At 44.6% G+C, this 21,754-nt stretch overlaps 1 protein-coding gene across 1 annotated transcript in view; it reads left to right on the forward strand.

Moving 5' to 3' along the window:
- HAO1 (hydroxyacid oxidase 1) overlaps nucleotides 1-21,754 on the forward strand; it is a 67,063-nt gene that overhangs the window by 28,234 nt on the left and 17,075 nt on the right. Inside the window, exons 4-5 of the mRNA XM_024110439.3 lie at nucleotides 14,876-15,131; nucleotides 20,334-20,509. Of these exons, the coding sequence (XP_023966207.1) occupies nucleotides 14,876-15,131; nucleotides 20,334-20,509 (432 nt within the window). The remainder of the gene's footprint in view (nucleotides 1-14,875; nucleotides 15,132-20,333; nucleotides 20,510-21,754) is intronic.

The following is a 21,754-nucleotide window of genomic DNA, read 5'->3' on the forward strand; positions in this document are numbered from 1 at the left end:
AAGTTACATACCACGGTTAGTAGTTTTGCAATTTCACATTTGAGTTCCTTCAGAACTCTTGGGTGGAACCCATCTGGTCCTGGTGACTTATGACTGTTCCAAAATCACCTCTCCTGACACCTCAATCTAGGAGCGTGCCTCAGATTTGTCGCCTAAAAAGATTGGCTTGGATGTGGGGATCTCCCTCCACCCTCTGCAGTGAAGAATTCATTTAGCTTCTCTGCAACGGCCTTATTGTCCCTGAGTGCTCCTATAGCACCTTGGTCATCCAGTGGTCCCACTGATTGTATCGCAGGCTTTCTGCTTTTTTTGTACGTTAGTTTTTGAGTCTTTAACTAGTTGCTCTTGAAATTCTTTCTTAGCCTGCCTTATTATACCTCAACACTTGACTTGCAAGCGTTTATGCTCCTTTCTATTTTCCTCTGTAGGATTTGACTTCCAATTTTTAGAGGATGCTTTTTTGTCTCTAATCACCTCTTTTACTCTGCTATTTAGCCATGTTGGCATTTTTTGGCTTTAAGTATTTGGAGTATACATTTGCAATTTGTAGGCACTTCACCCTTGTGACTATTCCTTTTAATTTCCATTTCATTAGCTTTCTCATGTGTGTGCTGTTCTCCTTTTTGAACTTAAATGCTATTGTGGTGGGCTTCTTTGGTATTTCCACCCCCCCCCCCCATAAGCGTGTTACATTTAATTACATGATGGTTTCTGTTACCAAGAAGTTCAGCTATATTTATCTCTTGGACCAAATCCTGTGCTCCACTTAGGACTAAATCGGGAATCGCCTTTCCCCATTTGGGTCCCAGGACAAGCTGCTCCAAGAAGAAGTCATTGAATGTGTCTAGAGATTTTATCTTTTTCATCCCTTCTTGAGGTGACTTGTACCCAGTCACTAGGAGGACAGTTGAAATCCTCCATTATTATTGCGTTTTCTTTATTTGTAGCCTCACTAATCTCCCTGGGTATTTCACAATAACCATCATCACCCTGGTCAGGTGGTCTGTAGTATATTCCTACTGCTAGACTCTTATTATTCAATCAAGGAATTTCTATCCATTTCTATCTACAGTACAGTTTGATTCCTTTAAGAATGTTATTTGATTTGATTCTATGCTTTCTTTCACACATAGTGCCACTCCACCTGCTCTATCATTCCTCTAGATCTTGTACCCTGGTATTATCATGTCCCATTGATTATTCTCATTCCACCAAGCTTCTGGGATGCCTATAATATTAATATCCTCATGCCAGGGACTGTAGTTCACCTATCCTAGTATTTAGACTTCATAATAGCACGCACCGCTTCATCTTGAATCGTTGATGGTTCTGGCTCCATACTCTCTCTTCTGTCATCCTTTATTATGAGTGGTTCTGGTGAGGGATACAGAGTGGCGCAGTCATCTCTCCAATTGCATTTAATATTACCTGCCATCATGATCTTTTATTATATTTGATCACAGGGAAAACCTTTGCATAAGAAGTCTGACCACTGCGAACGCATTACTCTCTTTATATTTCTCAAGTTCCATAATTCTGCCTTTACATATTCCCTCTTGTCTTGTCTAGTCAGCCTTTGAATCTGTCTGCTCGGTTGCTTATATTCTCTCCCGTGTTCTTCCATCTCCAAGCCATTCTTTTTCACCCTTGTGTCATTTTTGCACTAACTCAAACACCTTCTTAGTTAACTATGGTGTGGTCTGACACTAACTTTTCAGAATGTGTGCTCTGACGGTTTCAAGCGTAATAATTTTCATTTTGTTTCAAAGGTCATTTGGGTTGTTCTCCTCTTTCCCCTGGTGACAATGCCGCAAACCCATCTTGGACAGAAGCTATATAATTTTTGTTGATTCTGGACAAGTCCAAGTGCAGTGGACCCGTTGAATGTCATATCTTTTTAAGTTTTAATTTTATTTTTGAAGCTAACAGCTGATGGTCTGACCCACAGTCTGCACTCAGGACAGTCTTTGTCCAATGGACACTCGATCTCCGGTATTGCTACATCATTACATAGTTGATTTGGTTCTTTGGCATACACTCCCATGTGTAAATATCTAGGTTGTTGGGTGAAGATGGTGTTTGTAATGACCAAGTGAGCAGAGGAACAAAATTCAGCTAAACACTTTCATCTTTCATTTTGTGAACCCAGACCATTTTCCCCCATGACTATTTTATGAAAGCTTACAGCTCCAACTTTAGTATTCAAGTCCCTAATTACAGCAATGATATCTTTAGGTTGTGTTTTAGTGAGTAGCTCTTCAAGTTGTTCATAGAACTCATCAATCATATTGTCATCTGCTGCTGTTGAGTAAACAGGCATAAATCTGTATACTCAACTTATTGGCAGGCTACTCTCAAAGATGAATGATAATGATTCTGTTGCTGATTGGATTTTATCCAAGCATACACTTGGATGTTTCTTCCGATGACATAAAATGCAACCCCATTTTCTCAGATCCTGAATAGTACACTTGTATCCATCCATTGTCATGAAATGACCCCTATCCTTCCAATGCAGCTCTGAGATTCCATATATTTCTGTCTTACGTCTTTCCAATTCTTTGGTCACAATGGTGAGCTTCCCTTCATACAGACACCTCACATGGGATTTTCAGTCACCTGCCTAGCCAACTGGGGGCTTTGAGCACAGAAGGCTGGCCCTTCCCGCTGTTGATATGTGGAGAGGAGAACTCCACACCAGCACAGAAAACTCAATTCCTGGTGGGTTTACACTGATGTAATTGGGAGCAGAATTTGGGCCTGGTTTTCAGGCTCAACTAGAAGCTTCAGCAATAGTTTGTGGCTAGACTGTTACATTTATGGGAACAAGGCTAAAATATTCTCTAGTACATTTCAAGGATGAGGGGGATGAACTTATCAGTTCAGTGTGGCCAAGATCTCATTTTAATTTTTTTTTACTTGTATTGCCCTTCGGAGCACTTTAGCATTTAGCCATGCACTTCCCATTACAGTCAAAGGGAATGAAAACATGCATAACTCTGGAGATGTACCTGTTGTTTCTTCCCTGCATTCCATACACGAACACAATCCCTTCTGCTCAGAACAACTTGCTCAGCTACAACAGAATTATTTTAGAATTAGGGGCCAGATCTTCAGCTGGTGCATATCACTGTAGCTCCACTGGAGGAGCAGTCGAAGATCTATCCCATTGTTCTTAGCACTAAGTATTAGCAACAATTCCTTTTCTGACTCCAGTTCCTGAAAACGTCAGCCAGGTAAGAAGAGCATTGGTGGGAAGGGAATTGCCATATGAGTCAGTTCTTCAGGGGGTATAAATCAGCATAGCTCTGCTGAAGTCCATGGCGCTGAACCAATTTAGTGGCCTACCATTTTTACTTCTTCTCTTCCTTCCGCAAATAGGCAAGCGCTGAGACACAGCATAAACTGTGGCATGTTAACTGCTGTCTTTATTTCTCTGTAAAAGAGAGAAGGGACAAATCATGAAGTGATTATATTCTTTTGTACCAAATGAGTCCCATTTCAACAGCAACATGGGCCAACGTCTGCAAACTTTGGGGATCTAATGTCAGGCACTAATTTAATGTTTAGGGACTTAAATCAAAGTGGCCTTCAAAGCTACTGAGCATGTGCATCTCCATCTGGCCTCAGATGAGAACTGTGTACACCCAGCACCTTTGAAAAGCAGGTCACTTTGATTGAGTTGCTTCTCTTTAGGCACGGAGGTGTGAAAAATTTGGCTTTAATTTAGAAACATTCTTCTTTAAAAGAACATCTGTGGGGGCACTTGCAGCCTGATGGCGCTTCAGTGTAACAATGGTTTGCAGGAGAGATAAACATGGAAAAGTGCCATCAGCTTAAATACATGGCAAGGAAACAGGAGCAAATGACAGGTGTTTGCATTGTCAGTACTATGAAGTGCAGATGGTTGTATAGAATCCCCGCAGAACTCCTTGAGATTCTGGCAGAATCTCACTGGGTGTCAGTCATCTGTGTATCAATTTTGCTTCTATGTTGCACCCTTTTCTCTAACCCTTTGTCTGTTTTTCTTTTGTAAACTTACTGGGACAAAGACTATGACTTTTGAGGTGTCTGCACATCATCACATGCTTTTTGGAATCAACTTGTAATATAAATAATACTTCATAGATTCAGCGATTTTAAGGCCAGATGGGAACATTCTGATCATCTAGTCTGACCCCCTGTATAAAACAAGCCAAAGAACCTCACCCATTAAGATCTGCCCCCAAACCTGTAACTTCTGCTTGGGCCATAGCATGTCTTTTAGAAAGACACCCGGTCTTGACTTGGACTCTGAGTGATGGGGAATCCAGCACGTCCCTTGTGTGCCCGATTTCTAGTCTGAATGTCTCTCGCTTCAGGATCCAACCATTGAATCTTGCTATGCCTTCGTTTGCTAGACTAAAAAACCCTCCACTGCCAGAAGTCACTTACAGAGCTGGAGCAAATCACCTCTTAACCTGCTCTTCACTAAATTATATGGATTGAGCTAATTTAGTCTCTCAATATAAGGCATGTTTTCCAGGACTCTAGTCATTCTAGTTATCACTCATGATACCTTGAGCTGGGTTAATGATTCATAACAAATAATTAATTCAAGGCATTTTGCCTCTTTTTTGTTTGTTGGCAACTGGCTGTAAACCGGTCACAATTTCATAAGAAGGGCATAGTGCATCAGACCAATGGTCCATCTAGCCCGGTAGTCTGTCTTCCGATAGTGGCCAATAGCAGATGCTTCAGAGGGAATGAACAGGACCGGCAACCATTGAGTGTGATCCATCCCCGATCATTCACTCCCAGCTTCTGGCAAACGGAGGCTAAGGACACTCAGAGCATGAGGTTGCATCCCTGACCATCTTGGCTAATAGCCATTGATGGACCTGTTCTCCATCAATTTATCTAGTTCTTTTTTTGAACCCTGTTATAGTTTTGGTCTTCACAACGTCCCCAGGCAATTTCCTCAGATTTGTTATTCAAAATTATCCTCCCAACACATTCTATGAATATTTTTTTGGCTGATAGCTTGCTTGCAAGCAGCTTATGAGGGGAGTATTTGATATTCAGCATTTCAGTTGTTTTCATTTACATGCCAGTCATGTGGTATTGTTTCTGTTCCCTGACTGGAGGAGCATAATCCTCAGAATCAGGTTTCTAGTGTTTGATTGTGAATTCAATGTTTACTTGGCTCACATGTTCTGCAATAGCCACTGGCAATTAGCTGCTTCTGGGACCATTCCTCCTGGTAAAGTCCTTTGCTAGAATACTTGCACGCAGAAGGGTGTGTGAAAGCAGTCAGTACAACAATTCAGTACACATAAGGCCATAAAAATGCCAACACAAATTAATGGATTGTCTCCCCGGTATTACGCCACCTCTATTGGCAGTCGTGGGTCTGTTTACGTACAGCTACGAGAATCCATGCGTTCGTCTGTAGGAGTCAGGAGCCTTTGCTTCAGCATAACAGTGCCACCTGCTCAAGGAATTGAACCCTTTGAGTACATATTAACGTTTCACATTTATATTGCGGTCCTGCCAAGGAGTCGGCCAAGCTGGGGCCCCATTGTACAAACATATAGTAAATGATGATCTCTGCCCCAAAGAGCTTACAATCTACAAGGCTGTAATATAGAGCTAAAGTCCAGGGGCATTAACCATTATTCGGTGTCCAGCTTGGAGCTACTTCTTTCTTCTTACTCTGGCCTGTGTGTCTCTAGCTCAGCCTAACCCTATGGAATTACAGAGAGCACCCGGCGTGTATCTCAGAGGCCAGGCAATAATTGTACATGAAAGAGGACCAGCCAGTAGCTTTAAATTGTCGTCATGTGACAATAATGAATGGGGCTATAAAATCTGGGATAACAAGGTAAAAGACCAGCACTGTGTAGGAAAGGTGCATGCGTAAACTATACGTTTAGCTACAGCTCCCATGCTAGAAGCAGACCAATGCCAGTGTCTGTTCCTTATTAAGGGGCAACTTTGAGTCTGGCTCTATTCCTATTGGAGGATTGAGTTCTACATGAAAAAAGTGGTTCGAGGCACTGCACACAGGGTCTGCTGGGGTGAATTGCAACACAGCTCACCACAGTGTCCAAGGACTCGATCGATCGTAGCCCTTCGATTAAGACTAGCCTTCAGCCTGAATCAGAAACTCTGTGAGAGCAAGTTGCTTTGATGAAGATTTATACCATGTTTAAAGATGCATTGCTTCCATCCTGGGAGATTTATTAGCTAGTTAATGGTTTTTGAGATCTCTCTATAGTTATACAGATATGTTCCACATGATGGAGCTCTAATACCTTTAATAGATAGTCGTGCTCTTAGAAATGGCTGGTCAGCTGATCTTTTTGGCCTTTGTTACAATGATAGGACATTGCTGAGGAAACTGAGACCCATAATGCTTTTAAATGCAACCACGGTAACTCCGTGTTATGGCTGAGATTTAAAATGCACAAAATTCAGGACATTCCATAACTGATTACCACAGAAACCAGGACCTACGCGCTTTTAAGGCATACATTAACTGGCATATACAGTACAGCGATACAAACTACTATCTGCAAGGGTTGAGTTGTGGTTGTGGCAGTCTGATATACCTTCATTTTCGAATGTCCTGGCTTTGGTGCACCTAAAATTTCGAGCTTAACAGATGATCTGACATTTAACTGTCTTGAGTTTTAAATCAGAAAAGGAAAAAGCATGATACTTGCTGCATTAAGTGCTTTGAGATCCAGTGATGAAAAGTGCCATATAAAAGCTAGTTATTAGCGGATTGTATGCTCAAAAAAGCCTCTATCCCCGTGGAAGCCTGAGCGGTATCCCCTCCAAAAGAGATCGCCAGTTGGTGTAAATCAACATGGCTTCGATGGAGCTACAGTGATTTTTACACCAGGTGAGGACCTGGGCCGGTCTCTTGGAAAATACAACACTCTGTAACCTTGCATTCCCTGTAAGATATACAGAAAAAATAGATTTCATATTCCTCTCCTATTGTGAGAACGTACTTTTCCAGCAGGAGAATGGCTGTCGTGAGGGGTCTCAGGAACCACCCACCTGCATGGGGCTCTCGGCTGGAAGAAGGATGCCCTTTAGTTCCTTGGCGAAGCTGTTGCCTAGGGACTAAGGATGCCCTGATTTGATCTCAGTGAGGAATGGGGGAGGGGTGGTGGTCAGGTTGCAGGCACAGTAAGTCCAGCTTCAAGATGTAGCAACTCTGCTAATTAATACATCTGCTTTGGATAGCTGGCCACCATTCAGCAGGCACACCGTCATCAAGGATTGGACCCCAAGAGACAGCACGATGCTGACTTTTCCAACACAACAGGTTGTATGGTTTGTAGAATGAGCAGTCTTTCCCCACCTCTTTGTTTTTCAAAAGCATGTTTACTGTGTCTGAGTTGCTCAGTGAGTTCCACTATGCAGAGCATCAGCCTGAGATGGGGAATAAGTCATCTCCCAGTGATTCTGACTACTGCTAGCTAATGAACCGCTCCTCACCCCATTGGCTCAGCTGGACAGGCATGTGAGGTGGGGGCGAGCCAAGGTTCCATCCATGTTATCTCTTTCTGCCCACCTGCATGAGGTGTCGTTGAGCCAGTCATGCAGCATTTCTTTTTCTCCCCCTGCATCTGCAGCAGGAATATGGGAATGCTGTGCACAGGTGGCGAGTTGCTTATACTTACTTAGGCTCCTTGGAGGGTCACTTATGGCCGGGCTATAATCTGGCACTTAAAAAACAAACCAGCTAGAAATCAAGGTCAAAGTTTTCCCCCTGCACTCTCCTATTTCGTAGGGAAGGAGGGCGGTGTATTCCTTCAGCATCTGTAGAGAGAACAGATCTTACACTGTTTTTGTGTCTGACTTCTCCTACGTACTTCCAGTCTACTGCAACTGGCAGATCTGGGTGCCGCATTCCCCTTTAGGTCACTGGCTTCTCAGCTGTACTTCTGGAAAATCTCAATGGAGTCATTTCATTTGTTTAACAAACAATGTCAACACTGGCAAAAATGGCTGGTCTGAGCTAATCAGAGCTCCGGCAGCAAACAGAACCATGGGAGAGGCTGACGCAGTCCATGGCCTTCACGGTGCACATTTGTGGAAATGCTCCGGAATGACAACTCTGAATTTTTTAGATCAACAGAAATCATTTTGTACTTCGTCATTGCATATTTTCCCCACTCCATAATGACTTCCTGCACAGATGACAAAATTCATTTAGTCAACAAAATTATTTTAGGCACAGCTGGCACAGAGTGTTTTGTTGAGCAAGTCATTGCAGGGACCTTCTTGGCCAACTGTGTTTCATCAAGCAAATAACTTTAGGCACTTCAAACAATTTTATTTCTTAGAAAATACAACTTGGAAAACATGGTTGTTTCTCTCCAAAAATTACTGCCAAGTTTTAAGGGCATCATGTTGAACCAACATAATGCATTATCCCGTGAGCTAGAGAGGATATATTTAGTGATGGATTTGGGTCAGACTGGCAATTCAGGTTGTCATTTCCAAAGGGTCCCCCAAGACCAGAAATGATGGGAGAATCTCCCTGTGAGAAACAAAGAAAATTTAGTCAACCTCCCAAGAAACATACAAGGCAATGAACAACCTGAGTCACAATATGTAAGCCAAACCCCAGGGAACCTTAAACATGCTTCCCCAAGGGGTCTGAACGTAGAAGTCCTGACCTACCTTTCTTGCCCCTACGGCTAAATGGGATTGGGATCCCAGCTAGATCCTGTCTAGGTGAGAGGAGGAAACTGTGGAGGTGGGCTGCTAGTATGGAAAGAGTTAAGAAACACTGTGTTACCTCTCGCCACACTCCTTGGTGGGGTTTTGGCCCCGCTTCTTGGTTGATCTGGACTCATTAAGCTTTAATCTGTCCCTTTATCCCATTTTTAAAATTGAATTCCCCAGCAGAATCACAGTTGATTATTATTTATCATTTATGTTATGGTAGTGTCCCGAGGCCTCTCACGGCCTTCAACTGGATCAGAGCCCCTTTGTGCTAGGCACAAACATACAGGGCTCTGCCCTACAGAATTTACAGTCTGAAATTTACAGTCTGAACTTGAAATGACCTTGATGCATGCCTAACTTTAGGCAATTTGAGTAGCCATTTTGCCTTTAATGGGAGAAATCAACATGTATCTAGTTAAGAACATGTGTCAACCACAGTAGGATTGAGGCCTAAAAGACAAGTGGTAAAAGGTAAATGAAAAACAAGAGTGGGTGGGCAGGCTAGCAAAATTAATCTGATGTGTAAGCTCTGTCCAAATGTCTCTTGCTAATACAAGAATGTCCAAAGTGGGTGTGGATCCAGGAGTAGTTTGCATAACTAAGCAAATAAAAGCACATTCTGAAATTTAAGGATAAAATATGGTTGCTATAGTAGCTAATTTCTTCTCTCATAACACTGTTGCTAAAATAAAATACTAGAATGGGGTGCATATTTCCAGCAACAGCTAGATTATCAGACCTGACGGGACCATTGTAACCATCTGGTCTGACCAGTTGACACAGGCCAATATGCATGTGCGATGGGGTGTACAAGCCTCACACTGGGGAGGTGAAGGTTAAAGAGCAGCTCTGGGCCCAGAAAGCCCCTCCCAGCCACCCCTGCTGGCCATGCTCACAGTGGAGGCAGCTCAGCTCAGTCAGGGCAGATGGAGCAGGGGAACCATTGGGTGGTGCAGGATTCTACCGAGAAGCCACAAAGGCCCCACGTGGCTGGACCCAGGCCTCACTGCCACGGTGCCCCAGGCCTTTGATGATGACGAGAAACAGTGGCACAACCTGGTTCTGTATAGACTTCAGAAAGGCCAATACGATATCATGCTTTGATGCCTACCCAATGCCCCGGGTGGATGAGCTATTAAAGAGACAAGGGAGCACCAAGTACATCTCCATGCTGGACTTAACAAAAGGTTATTGGCAAACGCTGCTGATGAGGGCATCCTGGGAGAAGATAACCTTCCTAACACCTTTTGGCCTCTATCAATTCATGACGATGCCCTTCGGCCTGCACGGAGAGGCTACAATCTTTCAGCGACTAATGGACTAGGTGCTGTGACCCCACAACCAGTACGTGGCTGCCTGTTTTAATGACATAGTCATTTATAGTAGCAGATGGGAGGACCACCTGCATCACATCACCGCGGTCGTCCAAGTTCTCGAGAATGCAGGGCTTACCACAAACCTGGACAAGTGCTGCCTGGGGCAGAGAGAAGTGACATACCTTGGGTACGCAGTGAGGCGGGGCTGACTACACCTCCTTTGGATAAAGTCCAGGCACTGACTGATTGCCCAGCCCTTGCAAACAAAAAGCAGATTCAGTGTTTCATCAGCCTGATTGGCTATTATAGACGTTTTGTGCCTAGCTTTGCCACAATATCTGCCCCTCTTATGAACCTCATAAAGAGGACCCCACCCAGGAAGGTGCATTGGACGGAGCCATGTGACAGAGACTTCTAGACTTTGAAGGACCAGCTAATCCAGGGGCCAGTTCTCTTTTACCTTGATTTTTCCAAGTCATTTATCCTACAGACAGATGCATCAGTGGTGGGCCTCGGGGACATGTTGTCCCAAGAAGCAGACAGCGAAGAACACCTGGCATTATATTTGAGTATGAAACTATTCCTCCAAGGGACAAACTCCAAGGTGCTCCACTGCCTCGGAAAGGCACAAGCAAACGTTGATTTTTTTTCTCTCTGGATGGGGGAGAAGAGCAGGAGAAAGATCCACCACTGGGTCCTAGCTTGAAGGGGAGGCTGTGTGATATAAGCTCCACACCAGGGTGGAAAGGGTTAAGGAGCAGCTCTGGGCCCAGAAAGCCCTGCCTAAGCACCCCTTCTCGGCCTGGTCACAGTGGAGGCTGAGATCCAGGCCTTTCAATCATGGAGGTACTGCCTGGTGCGGACACCAAGCCCCTCCCTCAACAGCATGCTACATCATCATTAAGATTAAGATCAGTGGAGTTATTCTCATGGCCATTCAGATCGCATTAGCCTGGGATTCATCTAACAGTCTGTTCTCCATTATCCAGACAGTAACTCCCAGGAAAGTTAATAGTGCTTATGAGGCCACATAACTTTTAAGGAGCTGATTCTTCCATTACTGGATCATTTCACTATTGTTAACAAAAATGGTTTAAGTATCTGAAGTTATTTTAGAACAGCCACAAGCATCATAGTTTTTTTGGAAGGCTAAAAAATATTGTTTTCAAATGTTTTAAAAGGGCCAAGATATTTAAAGTGTAGATCAGCTAAAATGGGAACTTAGAATCCGAACAACTTTGAATTTGTGTGTGTGTGTGGTTTGACACTACAGATCCAAAATGGATGCCTATAGTTTTGATTTTGGATTTGGCCCATAATAACAGGCAACCTAAACAAGCATGTCTTTGGTGACCCCCAGTGCAAGGGATGGAGAGGCGGATCTAGAGGCACATTCGGTAGCACAGTGATGGGTGGCGCAGCCTTACTACATCTGAATATAAAAGAGCTGGAGAAACAAGCCCAGGAATAGGGATGGTTTGCACCATCTGGCTTCTGCGTTATGCACCTGATGGCATGGGAAGAATGATGATGATTTGGTCAATACCCAAAAGGGGTTAATTTTCCATATATAGTTCAGATGAGGCTGAAATTTTGTGAGAATTTGGCTCTTTTTAATCCAATTTGGCACTATTGAGCCCGGATTCAACCCTGAACTCAAACCCCAACCTAAATCTCATCTGGATCCAGATGTAAACACGGTCTTTCCAATTCATTTCCATATATATAGTTGAACTGAAATGTTTATTAAAAAAATATCCAAGAGCTCCTACTATTAACAGAATATACATGAATGTAATAGGGTAGATTATGTCTCATTTACTCGTTTGCAGTTACACTTATGTTACCAGGGTTACAGAGGTTCAGCTACGGGCGTGTCTACATGGTAGGATAATGCGCTTTATGAGAGGTGGGGGGTGATTTAAAGTGCACCAATGTGCTGCACATTAATTGGCCCATCTAGACTCTGCTGTGCACTACAGGTTCCCAAGTGCACTTTAATGTAGTATTGTTTCAAGCAGCATTAATTAAAGCATGCTAGCAGAGTCTACACGGTCCAATGAATATGCAACATGTTAATGAGCTTGAGAAATCAATACCTCCATAGAGCACATTACTCCACCGTGTGGACAAGCCTTAACAGTAAGTGAATAACTATCTAAACACATCTGAATGCAAAATATTTACCTTCTCTGCCATTATTAGATTTCAGGTCTGCTGTAGTTGAGTTACCATCATTTACAGGCCATGATTTTGCAAAACACTTGGGTGCCTTTCTGTATCCCACTATAAGTGATTTAGGTGCCTAACTCCCATTGATCTCAGGCGATTCTTTGCAACTTGAAGTCTTTATATCAAAATTTGAGGACTTCATTAACTCAGCCCAAGGTTATGGGCCTATTACAGGAGCGGGTGGGTGTGGCACTTTGGCCTGCAATTTGCAGAGGGTCAGATTAGATTGTCATACTTTAAAGTCTGTGTATTTATGAGGTTAGCATGCTTAGGCACTGTTGATTATGCCACTATTAAGCAATTAAATATAAGCCTGAGCGCAGTCCCATTCATGGCAAATTAAAGCATGTGCTTTAGTTCTTTGCTGGATCTGGTAAAAGCGGATGATTTCTGAGAGATTCCCTCATGATTTGGTTAGCGCATGAGTAAAAAGATTTTTCTTTGACTTGCCAGTCACGTGAAATCAAGCTAGGATCTTAAATCAATCTGGATTCTTTCTTACACCTTGGCTCAATTTAGACATTATGAAAGTGTTGCACAGATGTTTCTTTCCACAAATATTGTCATTAAGGTTTTTGGTAGGAATATTTGTTGACATGGTGAGTTTCAAGGTCATATTGCAGCATATTTGCTGAAAGTGAATTTCAAATATGAGAGGAATCAAGCCAGATACCTAACTGTTAAAATGATTCTCATCTAATCATGTGACAGAAATGTACCAGGTATCGGGGGGTAGCCGTGTTAGTCTGTATCTACAAAAACAAGGAGTCTGGTGGCACTTTAAAGACTAACAGATTTATTTGGGCATAAGCTTTCGTGGGTAAAAACCTCACTTCTTCAGATGAGGTTTTTACCCACGAAAGCTTATGCCCAAATAAATCTGTTAGTCTTTAAGGTGCCACCAGACTCCTTGTTTTTGTAGAAAGGTACCAGGTTACTTACATGTTCAACCAAATCAACTTGATTTCTAAATATTTTCAAGGAACTGCTTTGTGAACCACCTGTCATTTAGACCGGGAATTATTCAGCACGTAATTTTGGGCAATGGATCCATTAGCAGAAGTCATTATACGGTTGCTGCTAATTTGTGAAAAAAATAAGAGGCAAAGTTTTTCAAATAAATGATTTGCAATTTACAATTTTCTGGGTAGGCCAGGGAGTGAAAATGTTCTCTATCGTTTCTCTCACTAGTACAGTGTAAACCAATGGTTCTCAAACATTTGTATGGAGACCCCTTTCACATAGCAAGCCTCTGTGTGTGACCTCCCTTTTAAATTAAATATGCAAAGAAGTTGTTTTTAACACCATTATAAATGCTGGAGGCAAAGGTGGGGTTTGGGGTGGAGGTGCACAGCTCCCGACCCCCCATGGAATAACCTCGTGACCCCCTGAGGGGTCCTAACCCCCAGTTTGAGAACCCCTGGTGTAAATGCAAGAGATCCATCTGTTGTTGTTCACTTTATACAGTTGTCCTGCTGCTGAGTTAAGCAAAAGGAGAATATAAATAAAAACAAACGCTTAGAAGAGTCTGATGCATCATAAACGCCTGTCTGATAGCTATATTTATCCTGCTTCATGGATTCTGTAATTTACGCGTCCCTCTGTCTGTGCTTCATGGAGTAGCAAAACTTGCAAGATAGAAGCCCAAAGCGTGCTTGTTTCACTGATTGAAGGCTGCCCAGTGGTTGTGGGAGGGTGTAACCAATTTGTCTGAATAAACTGTTCATAAGATTCCACTTTGAGAGATTTGTAATCCTTATTTAATCAAACGTCGTCATAAAGACCACTTTTTAGGACCTGGAAAGTATGGAGATGAGGTTTGTAGACAGAGGCCCATTTACATGAAAAATATGCATGCTGTGGTGCACCCAGAAAAAAGCAGGCTTTCTCTGATATTTTAGAGCTTTTACTGTGTGTTTCCCTCTGTTTTACATTGTGATAGATTGCCCTGTTAGAGTCTCAAAATATGATTGTGCGAGGTTAGTTAGTTTGTCAGGCACCCTGGGGTGGAATTCCCCTCTGTGCAGAGAGCTAGCACACAGCCTGGGCACCACTGACCCCTATGTGGAGCTTTTAAATGATGCATAACCCTATCGCTAACTTTCTGCACGGGAGGGATTTTTCACCCACAAGATATTTAAGTTCTAGGAGGAAAAAGCTCAAGAGGCACTGCAGTCCAATAGACTGGGAACTAGATTGGGAGGCAGGAGACCTAGGTTGTATTCCCAGCTCTGCCACTGACCTGCCGTTTGACCTTGGGCAAGTCACCTCTCTTTTACCTCCCACCCTTTGTGTGCCCACTATTCAGGGTATATTTTCACTGCAGGAAAAAAAGACGTGTTCTTAGTCCAAGTGAGCTAATTTGGGGGACAACCGCAGTGAAGACACGGCAACTCTGCTTTTAACTTGGGTTAGCCGCTTTGAGTCCAACGCCAGACTTCCCTACCGGCTTTAACTTGAGCTGCTAACCTGAATTGGAAGCAAAGCCGCCGTGTCTTCACTGCTGTTTTAACCCGGTGACTCCTGCCACGTAGCCAGCTCTAAAGGGGTCCCACTTATGAAGAACGGGCACGAATCTAACTTCTGCTTCTCAGCTTGCAGGTCGCTGGGGACAGGGATGATGCTCAGCTCCTGGGCCACCTCCACCATCGAAGAAGTTGCCCAGGCGGCTCCTGATGGCCTTCACTGGCTGCAGCTTTATATCTACAAGGACCGGGAGGTCACCAGGTCACTCGTGCAGCGTGCTGAGAGAGCAGGCTACAAAGGAATCTTTGTGACGGTGGACACGCCGCTCCTTGGCAAGCGCTTTGATGACGTACGCAACAAATTCCAGCTCCCCCCGCACCTCAGGTACTTACCAGCCTGCTGCTCCGGAAAGTCCATTTTCCGCTAGGACATACACACCTGTTGCTGCTGCTCCTGCAATGTTATGTGTGGTTTTGGGTTGTTCCCTTCCGGGGCGGGGAGGGGAGGAGGAGGTTCTTCCAGGTTAAGTGCCTCACATTTTCCTTTATGACTCAGGAGCTGAGCAAACTTCCTTTGTCATGCTCTCACCCCTGCCACCTCTAGGAGTGTACTTGAGACCAACACTGAGATAAACAGTCTTGAGTGTCAGTGGGAGCATTAAAAGCAGTGGGGAGGGAGGAAGGGGAACACCTCCTGATTAAAAACAAACAAATACAAGTACATAAAAGGTTGTTATGAGGAGGAGGGAGAAAAATTGTTCATCTTAACCTCTGAGGATCGGACAAGAAGCAATGGGCTTAAATTGCAGCAAGGGCGGTTTAGGTTGAACATTAGGAAACACTTCCTAACTGTCAGGGTAGTTAAGCACTGGAATAAATTGCCTAGGGAGGTTGTGGAGTCTCCATCATTGCGGATTTTTAAGAGCAGGTTGGACAAACACCTGTCGGGGATTGTCTAGATAATACTTAGTCCTGCCATGAGTGCCGGGGCCTGGACTAGATGACCTCTCGAGGTCCCTTCCGGTCCTATGATTCTATGAAATCTGGATCTTTAGTGTAATGAGTTGGACTGGAGAAAGGATCCAGTCCAGGAGGCACCTTGTTCAGCGTGCCACCAGGGGATTTGAGGAATCCACGCTGAGTCAGGATTGCTGGCTCTCAGCACATAACTAGTCACTCAGCGCTCATACCCAAGATCTGTTTCCTACAACTCTTCCTGTCTGCTGTGTCACTTACTGCTAATGAAACAAGTCTGACCTGTGAGCCTCTGCGCGGGCAGACTGGGTAGAACATTTCTGAAACCGTTTTGCCCAAGTTGTGGAATTACCTTGATGACCATTTGCTTTTTCACTGAATTAACCCTGTAAAACCTTCTAACACCAGGGAATTATTTTAAACACTGAAATAGTGTAATTCAAATGAAAAACACAAAAAGACATCCGTGTAGCTTTTTGTTTCAGAGCCATAGGTGAAATTCTCCAGTATGATGCTTTTGTCAAGTGATCTGATAACTTTTTCTTGGCTTCAGACTTTCAACAAAGTTTCTGAGTAACAACAAGGTGCCATTGTGCACAGAAATGTATGTAAGACAACATTCATTCAAGCGTTGATCTGCATTTCAGAGTCCAAGAAAAACAACACTTATTGCTATAATCAGCTCCATGGTTCTGTTTTTTCCTATCCGCCCCACAAACCAAGTGCTAAAAAGCTGGACCTTACTTGGAGAGGGGAGGGAGGACGCAGACTGTTCCCTTCTCGTTTTCTTCTAATGCTACGATTAGAGCGGCACAATGAAAGCCTAAAACCAGGTGAAATTCAGCTAGTTTGAGGTACGAACAGAGAAGTGAAACCAGCCGGTTTCATGTGAAAATTGCTTGGTTCCTAGAGCTGTTCATTGAAATTCAAAATGAAACTTCCTGCCATCAGAGAATGGGCCCAGTTTCTGAAAAGGCAGAGTTGTTTGGTAGAGAGGGCATTGGAGTGGGCCACAGAAGAGCTTGGTACTATTCCTGGCTTTGCCACTGGGTGACTTGGGTAAGTCTCTTGTCTATTAAGACAATGAGCAGCGCCTGTCTCTTACTAGGTGTATGTACAGCACCTAGCACCACTTTGCAGGTCTTTGGAGCAGCGCCTGTCTCTTACTAGGTGTATGTACAGCACCTAGCACCACTTTGCATCTCTGGGTGTTACCACAATACAAATAACAACAATATACTTTCTGGTATGGAGTGTCATGGATTTCTTTTTTGTGTTTCAGAAGGAAACTAGAATCAACTGATTTGATGTCATGCTTGTTGGACAAATGAAATGATGAATCTTCACAACGCTTTGCAAGGCTTAAGGACTGCGAACCCTCCTATACCCATATGCAAGGCATAGAGCTTAACAAAGCCCAGTGTGATCCTCCCAGCCTGTTTTGGAATGCTAAACTGTACAATAGTGTTCAGTCACTAGGTGGCACCCTGTGCAACAGCCCTTACTTGAGTTAGTGTAGCTACAGGCAGGAGTGCTTTAAAGGATGGTTATGAAAGACACACCTCTGGTGTATCTCTCAGTGAAAGAAGCTCTGTAGCAGGCCCATATCTGGTATAAGAGTCTTACCTGCTCTTCGTAGCCCAGCAACCTATTGTGTACATGAAGTACATGACACACCTCTTTTCATCTTACTCCAAAAGCAGTGGAACCTTCATTTGTTCAAACTTTCCAAAAATATTCATCTTCAGGCAGAGACCATGCAAGGAAAATTTCAGTCCAAAAGATCTGCAGTGTTGTTGTAGCCATGCTGGTCCCAGGATACTACAGAGACAAGTTGGGTGAGGTGTTCTCTTTTATTGGACCTACTTCTGGAGAGGGGAGGAGTTAGTCCAATAAAAAAGAATTACCTCAGTCCCAAAGGTAAACATTTCAAAAAGTTATGTACAACTGTAAGAAGGCGTGTTTGAATGGAAACTGTTAAGCAACCTTGATTGTTAGCAATTGCTGCCACTCCCACTCCCAGTATAATGCTAATGAGGCCTTTGTGAGCTCATCTGACGAGCCAGACTATGAAGATTGCACTGGGGAAAATCCCCTTGATATCTCTCTTGCTTCAAACTAACTCTTGAAATGTAAGTGGGTTAACTAAAGCCTGGTCTACACCTAAAACTTAGGCTATGTCTACACTTCAGACCTTACAGTGGCACAGCTGTACCGCTGTAAGGTCTCCCTCTATGCCTATGGGAGAGAGCTGTCCCCCAGCATAATTAAACCACCCCCAATGAGTGGTGATAGCTATGTTGGCAGGAGAGCGCCTCCTGCTGACATAGCACTGTCCACACAGCGGGTTTTGTTGGCGAAACTTATGTTGGTCAGGGGGTGTTTTTTTCACGCCCCTGACCGACATAAGTGCTAATGTAGACAAAGCCTTAGGCCGGCCTAGCTGTGTCCCTCAGAGCTGTGAGACATTTAATGCCCTGGGCAACATATTTAGGATGACCGAACCCCCACTGTATAAGGAGCTAGGTTGAGGGGAGAATTCTTCCATCGACTTAGCTATTGCCTCTGAGAAGTGGATTGCCTACATTGATGGAAAAAAACCTTTCCGTTGAGGTAGGAAGCGTCTACGCTACAGTGCTACAGCGGCACAGCTGCAGTGTAGACATGGCCTCATTGTCTACACTACAGTGATGTAGCTACAGCTGTGCTGCTGTAGTGCTTGTAGCATGGACATACTCTTAGAGATACCTGTGGGCCAGATCCACTGGGTGAAATCCTTGCTGCATTGAAGTCAACAGGTGTTATGCCATTGACTTCAATGAGATCAGGATATTACTCATTGTGATTAATGGGTTTTGGATTAGGCCCTAAAGGAGCAGCTCTTGTCCAGCAGAATGAGCATCTATGTATTTTAGGTACTTATATGGGCCCCGTTACCATAGTATCTGAACTCATCACAATCTTTACTGTATTTATCCTCACAACATCCCTGTGGGAGGCAGGGCTGTGGTGTCATCCCCATTATACAGATGGGGAACTGAGGCACAGAGAGACTTGGTGACTTGTCCAAGGTCACACAAGAAGCCTGTGGCAGAGAAGGGACTTGAATCCACTGTCCTAACCACTGGGTCATCCTTCCTCTTCATAGGTTCTATTCCTGACCCTAACACCGACTTGCTGTTGGACTAGGGCCTGATCTTACTTCCCTTAAAAGCAAGGGGAGTGTTGCTATTGACTGCAATGACAGTAGCATAGGCCCTTTGTATGCAAGCTATGAGACACATGACTGGCTGATTTTTTTTGGTTGATATTGAATACTACCCTAAATGCGAGGATATGTGCCTTTGCTAACTGTGTGTGATGGGGTGTATCAGTCCCTGAGGCCCCCTGCTGGAGGCCTCTCAGTCCTACCATGCCCCATCCCAGAAAAGGAGCAGCAGAGGTGACTCCTTTAGGCTTCCTAGAGCAGCAGCATGGAAGCAGCCAATTAGAGGCTGCAGGGGTAGCCAATCACAGCCCATCAGGCTACTATAAAAAGGAGCTGCTGGACAGATCAGACCAATTACTGGCTGGATCCTGAGGAGCAAAGAAAGTGCTCCTGGCTGGTTGCAGCAGTTCCAGGACTGGACAGAGCACTGCCAGCAGGGACCTGGGGAGCAAGGAAGGTGCTCCTGCTGACTGCAGTGACTCAGCAAGACTTCATTCCTGAGCTAAGGGTGAAGGTACAGGTGAAGGGACCATGGGGAAGTGGCCCAGGGAACATTAGCCACAGAGTTAAAAGGGATGCAGCAGGTGGCTACTATTTATAGGGTCCCTGGGTTGCGACTCAGAGTAGTGCGTGAGCCCAGCAGGTACCCCTCCACCAGCCACAGGCAGAGGGGCCAAAGCCCCCAAAAAGGGGAATTTACACAGGCCCCAGGGAGCAGGCTGAAGACCCCAAAGAGGGTCAGCATTTGTGGACTTTGATAACCCCCCAGAAGGGGACTGAACTAGTGCTTTAGCTGAAGAGCTGGGGCCAGTGAGCCTTGCTATCGAGCGAAGAGTCTCCAGGGAGGGAGTCCTGGGGGCACTGCTCTATAACAGAGCAGGGAGTATTGAAAGCTAGCCCAGAAGCGGCTGAGAGACAGTTGAGAACCGAGCCCGGAGGTAGGGCTAAAGAGACCAGTTGAGGGTACTGGGATAGGCCCTGTTGGACTGATTAAGGACTGAGCCCAGGGACAGGGCTAGCGGTAGAGACATAGCTAATGGCACTGTGAGATGCCCTGATGGACTGTGTACCCCAGAAGGTGTTGGCTTGTGTTATACACCCACAGACGGTGTGTGACTCGGCCGGAGGGCTGAGTCGCTGAAAACCTGCTTGAGAAGTTAACAGCCTAAAGGGGTCACCACAAGTGACGCAGCTAGAGAGAGTGCAGACACACTCCCGCCCGATAGGAGGCGCTCACGGGAGGTGACCGGCCCCATTGCACTGTGCAATATGAGCCCCCGATCTTGCCATAAGATGTGTACCAGCGAAGGGATCCGCTGGCATGGAACTCATTGCAGGGCGAATGCGGGGTTTTAAATGTTTCTTTTTTCAGTGTAATTTTCTTTTGTCTCTGTGTAACGTTAGAATGAAAAATTTCAACACCGACACTTTGGCATTTTCCTCCGAGAAAGGCTACGGTGAAAATAGTGGACTGGCTGTTTATGTAGCCCAAGCGATTGATCCGTCCATCAAGTGGGAGGATATTAAATGGCTCAGAGGACTAACATCTCTGCCGATCGTCGCTAAAGGAATTCTCCGAGGTTTGTAGCAGTGAAGGTTCAGCAACAGGCTTTCGTGAGGCTTCCTTTATTTAAATCAGCTACTGATAGTAATAAACACTTTTATGTTGCTTTATTGGCACAGATTTTTCTGTAGGATTCAAGGCAAAAATGTGTTCATAGAATAGACATAGGGAGCGCATGATTTTCCTTTATCTTTTAAAACATCTTCTTCTAACATAGGCCACCATAACTTTAAGCAAATGCTGAACTCTCATGGATTTTAATGGGGATTAATGGAGATATCCCATCTCCTAGAACTGGAAGGGACCTTGAAAGGTCATCGAGTCCAGCCCCCTGCCTTCACTAGCAGAACCAAGTACTGATTTTGCCCCAGATTCCCAAGTGGCCCCCTCAAGGATTGAACTCACAACCCTGGGTTTAGCAGGCCAGTGCTCAAACCACTGAGCTATCCCTCCCTCAATGCTTCAATGATGTGCTGAATAGGGAGAAGTTGCCCAACTGGAGCCTAAGCCAGCTGAAACAAACGGTTTCTTCTTCCTAACTGGGGACTGGCTTGGGAAGTGCTAACTGTCTTTCCGTGCCAACCGAGTTCAATGGGAGTTGAAGGGCATTCTCTCTGCCTTTCTTTCTCATGTAAACGCTTCTACGGCGTGCCTCATTGTGCTATGGGAGTCTCTTCCAATGTTATGAAGCATATGCGTAGATGTATCTCTTCCTCCTGGTCAGCAGGGGCTGGACATCATTATTTTTCCGGTTGTGGGAAGGCTAGGGCAAAGATGTGGGTTTTGTAGTAGGCATTGTTGGAGGTCTGTGGTCATCCTGGCCAGGAAATGCTCATCGCCTTCAATGATTGGGCCCTAGGAGAGTGTGAGCTAACAAAAATTATATCCTGCTTCTCCATCATACAAAGCAGCGATGCATGGTTTTTATGGGCTTCTGATGTCAGTGCAGTTACAGAGGGGTAACCTGGGTAATGGCAGAGAATTAGCAGCAGGCCTGGCTGTCTTGCATAGTTACAGACCATCTCACCACTATTATTAAGCATTTACATGGTATAGAATGTTGTGGACCTAATTCTGATCTCACCTATGCTGGTGTAAAGTGGGTGTAGCTCCCTGGAAACCAATGGAATTAGACCAATGTCCGTGACGTCAGAACCAGGACCTTAGGTAGCTACTCCTCACATTACTCTTGCAATGAGATGAAGAGGGCTGGGTTGTGTTTTTGCTCGTGCAGGTTTCCGATCACCGTAACTCTGCTGAC

Source organism: Chrysemys picta, chromosome 3 (assembly GCF_011386835.1).
Source record: "Chrysemys picta bellii isolate R12L10 chromosome 3, ASM1138683v2, whole genome shotgun sequence".
Classification (NCBI taxonomy): domain Eukaryota; kingdom Metazoa; phylum Chordata; order Testudines; family Emydidae; genus Chrysemys; species Chrysemys picta.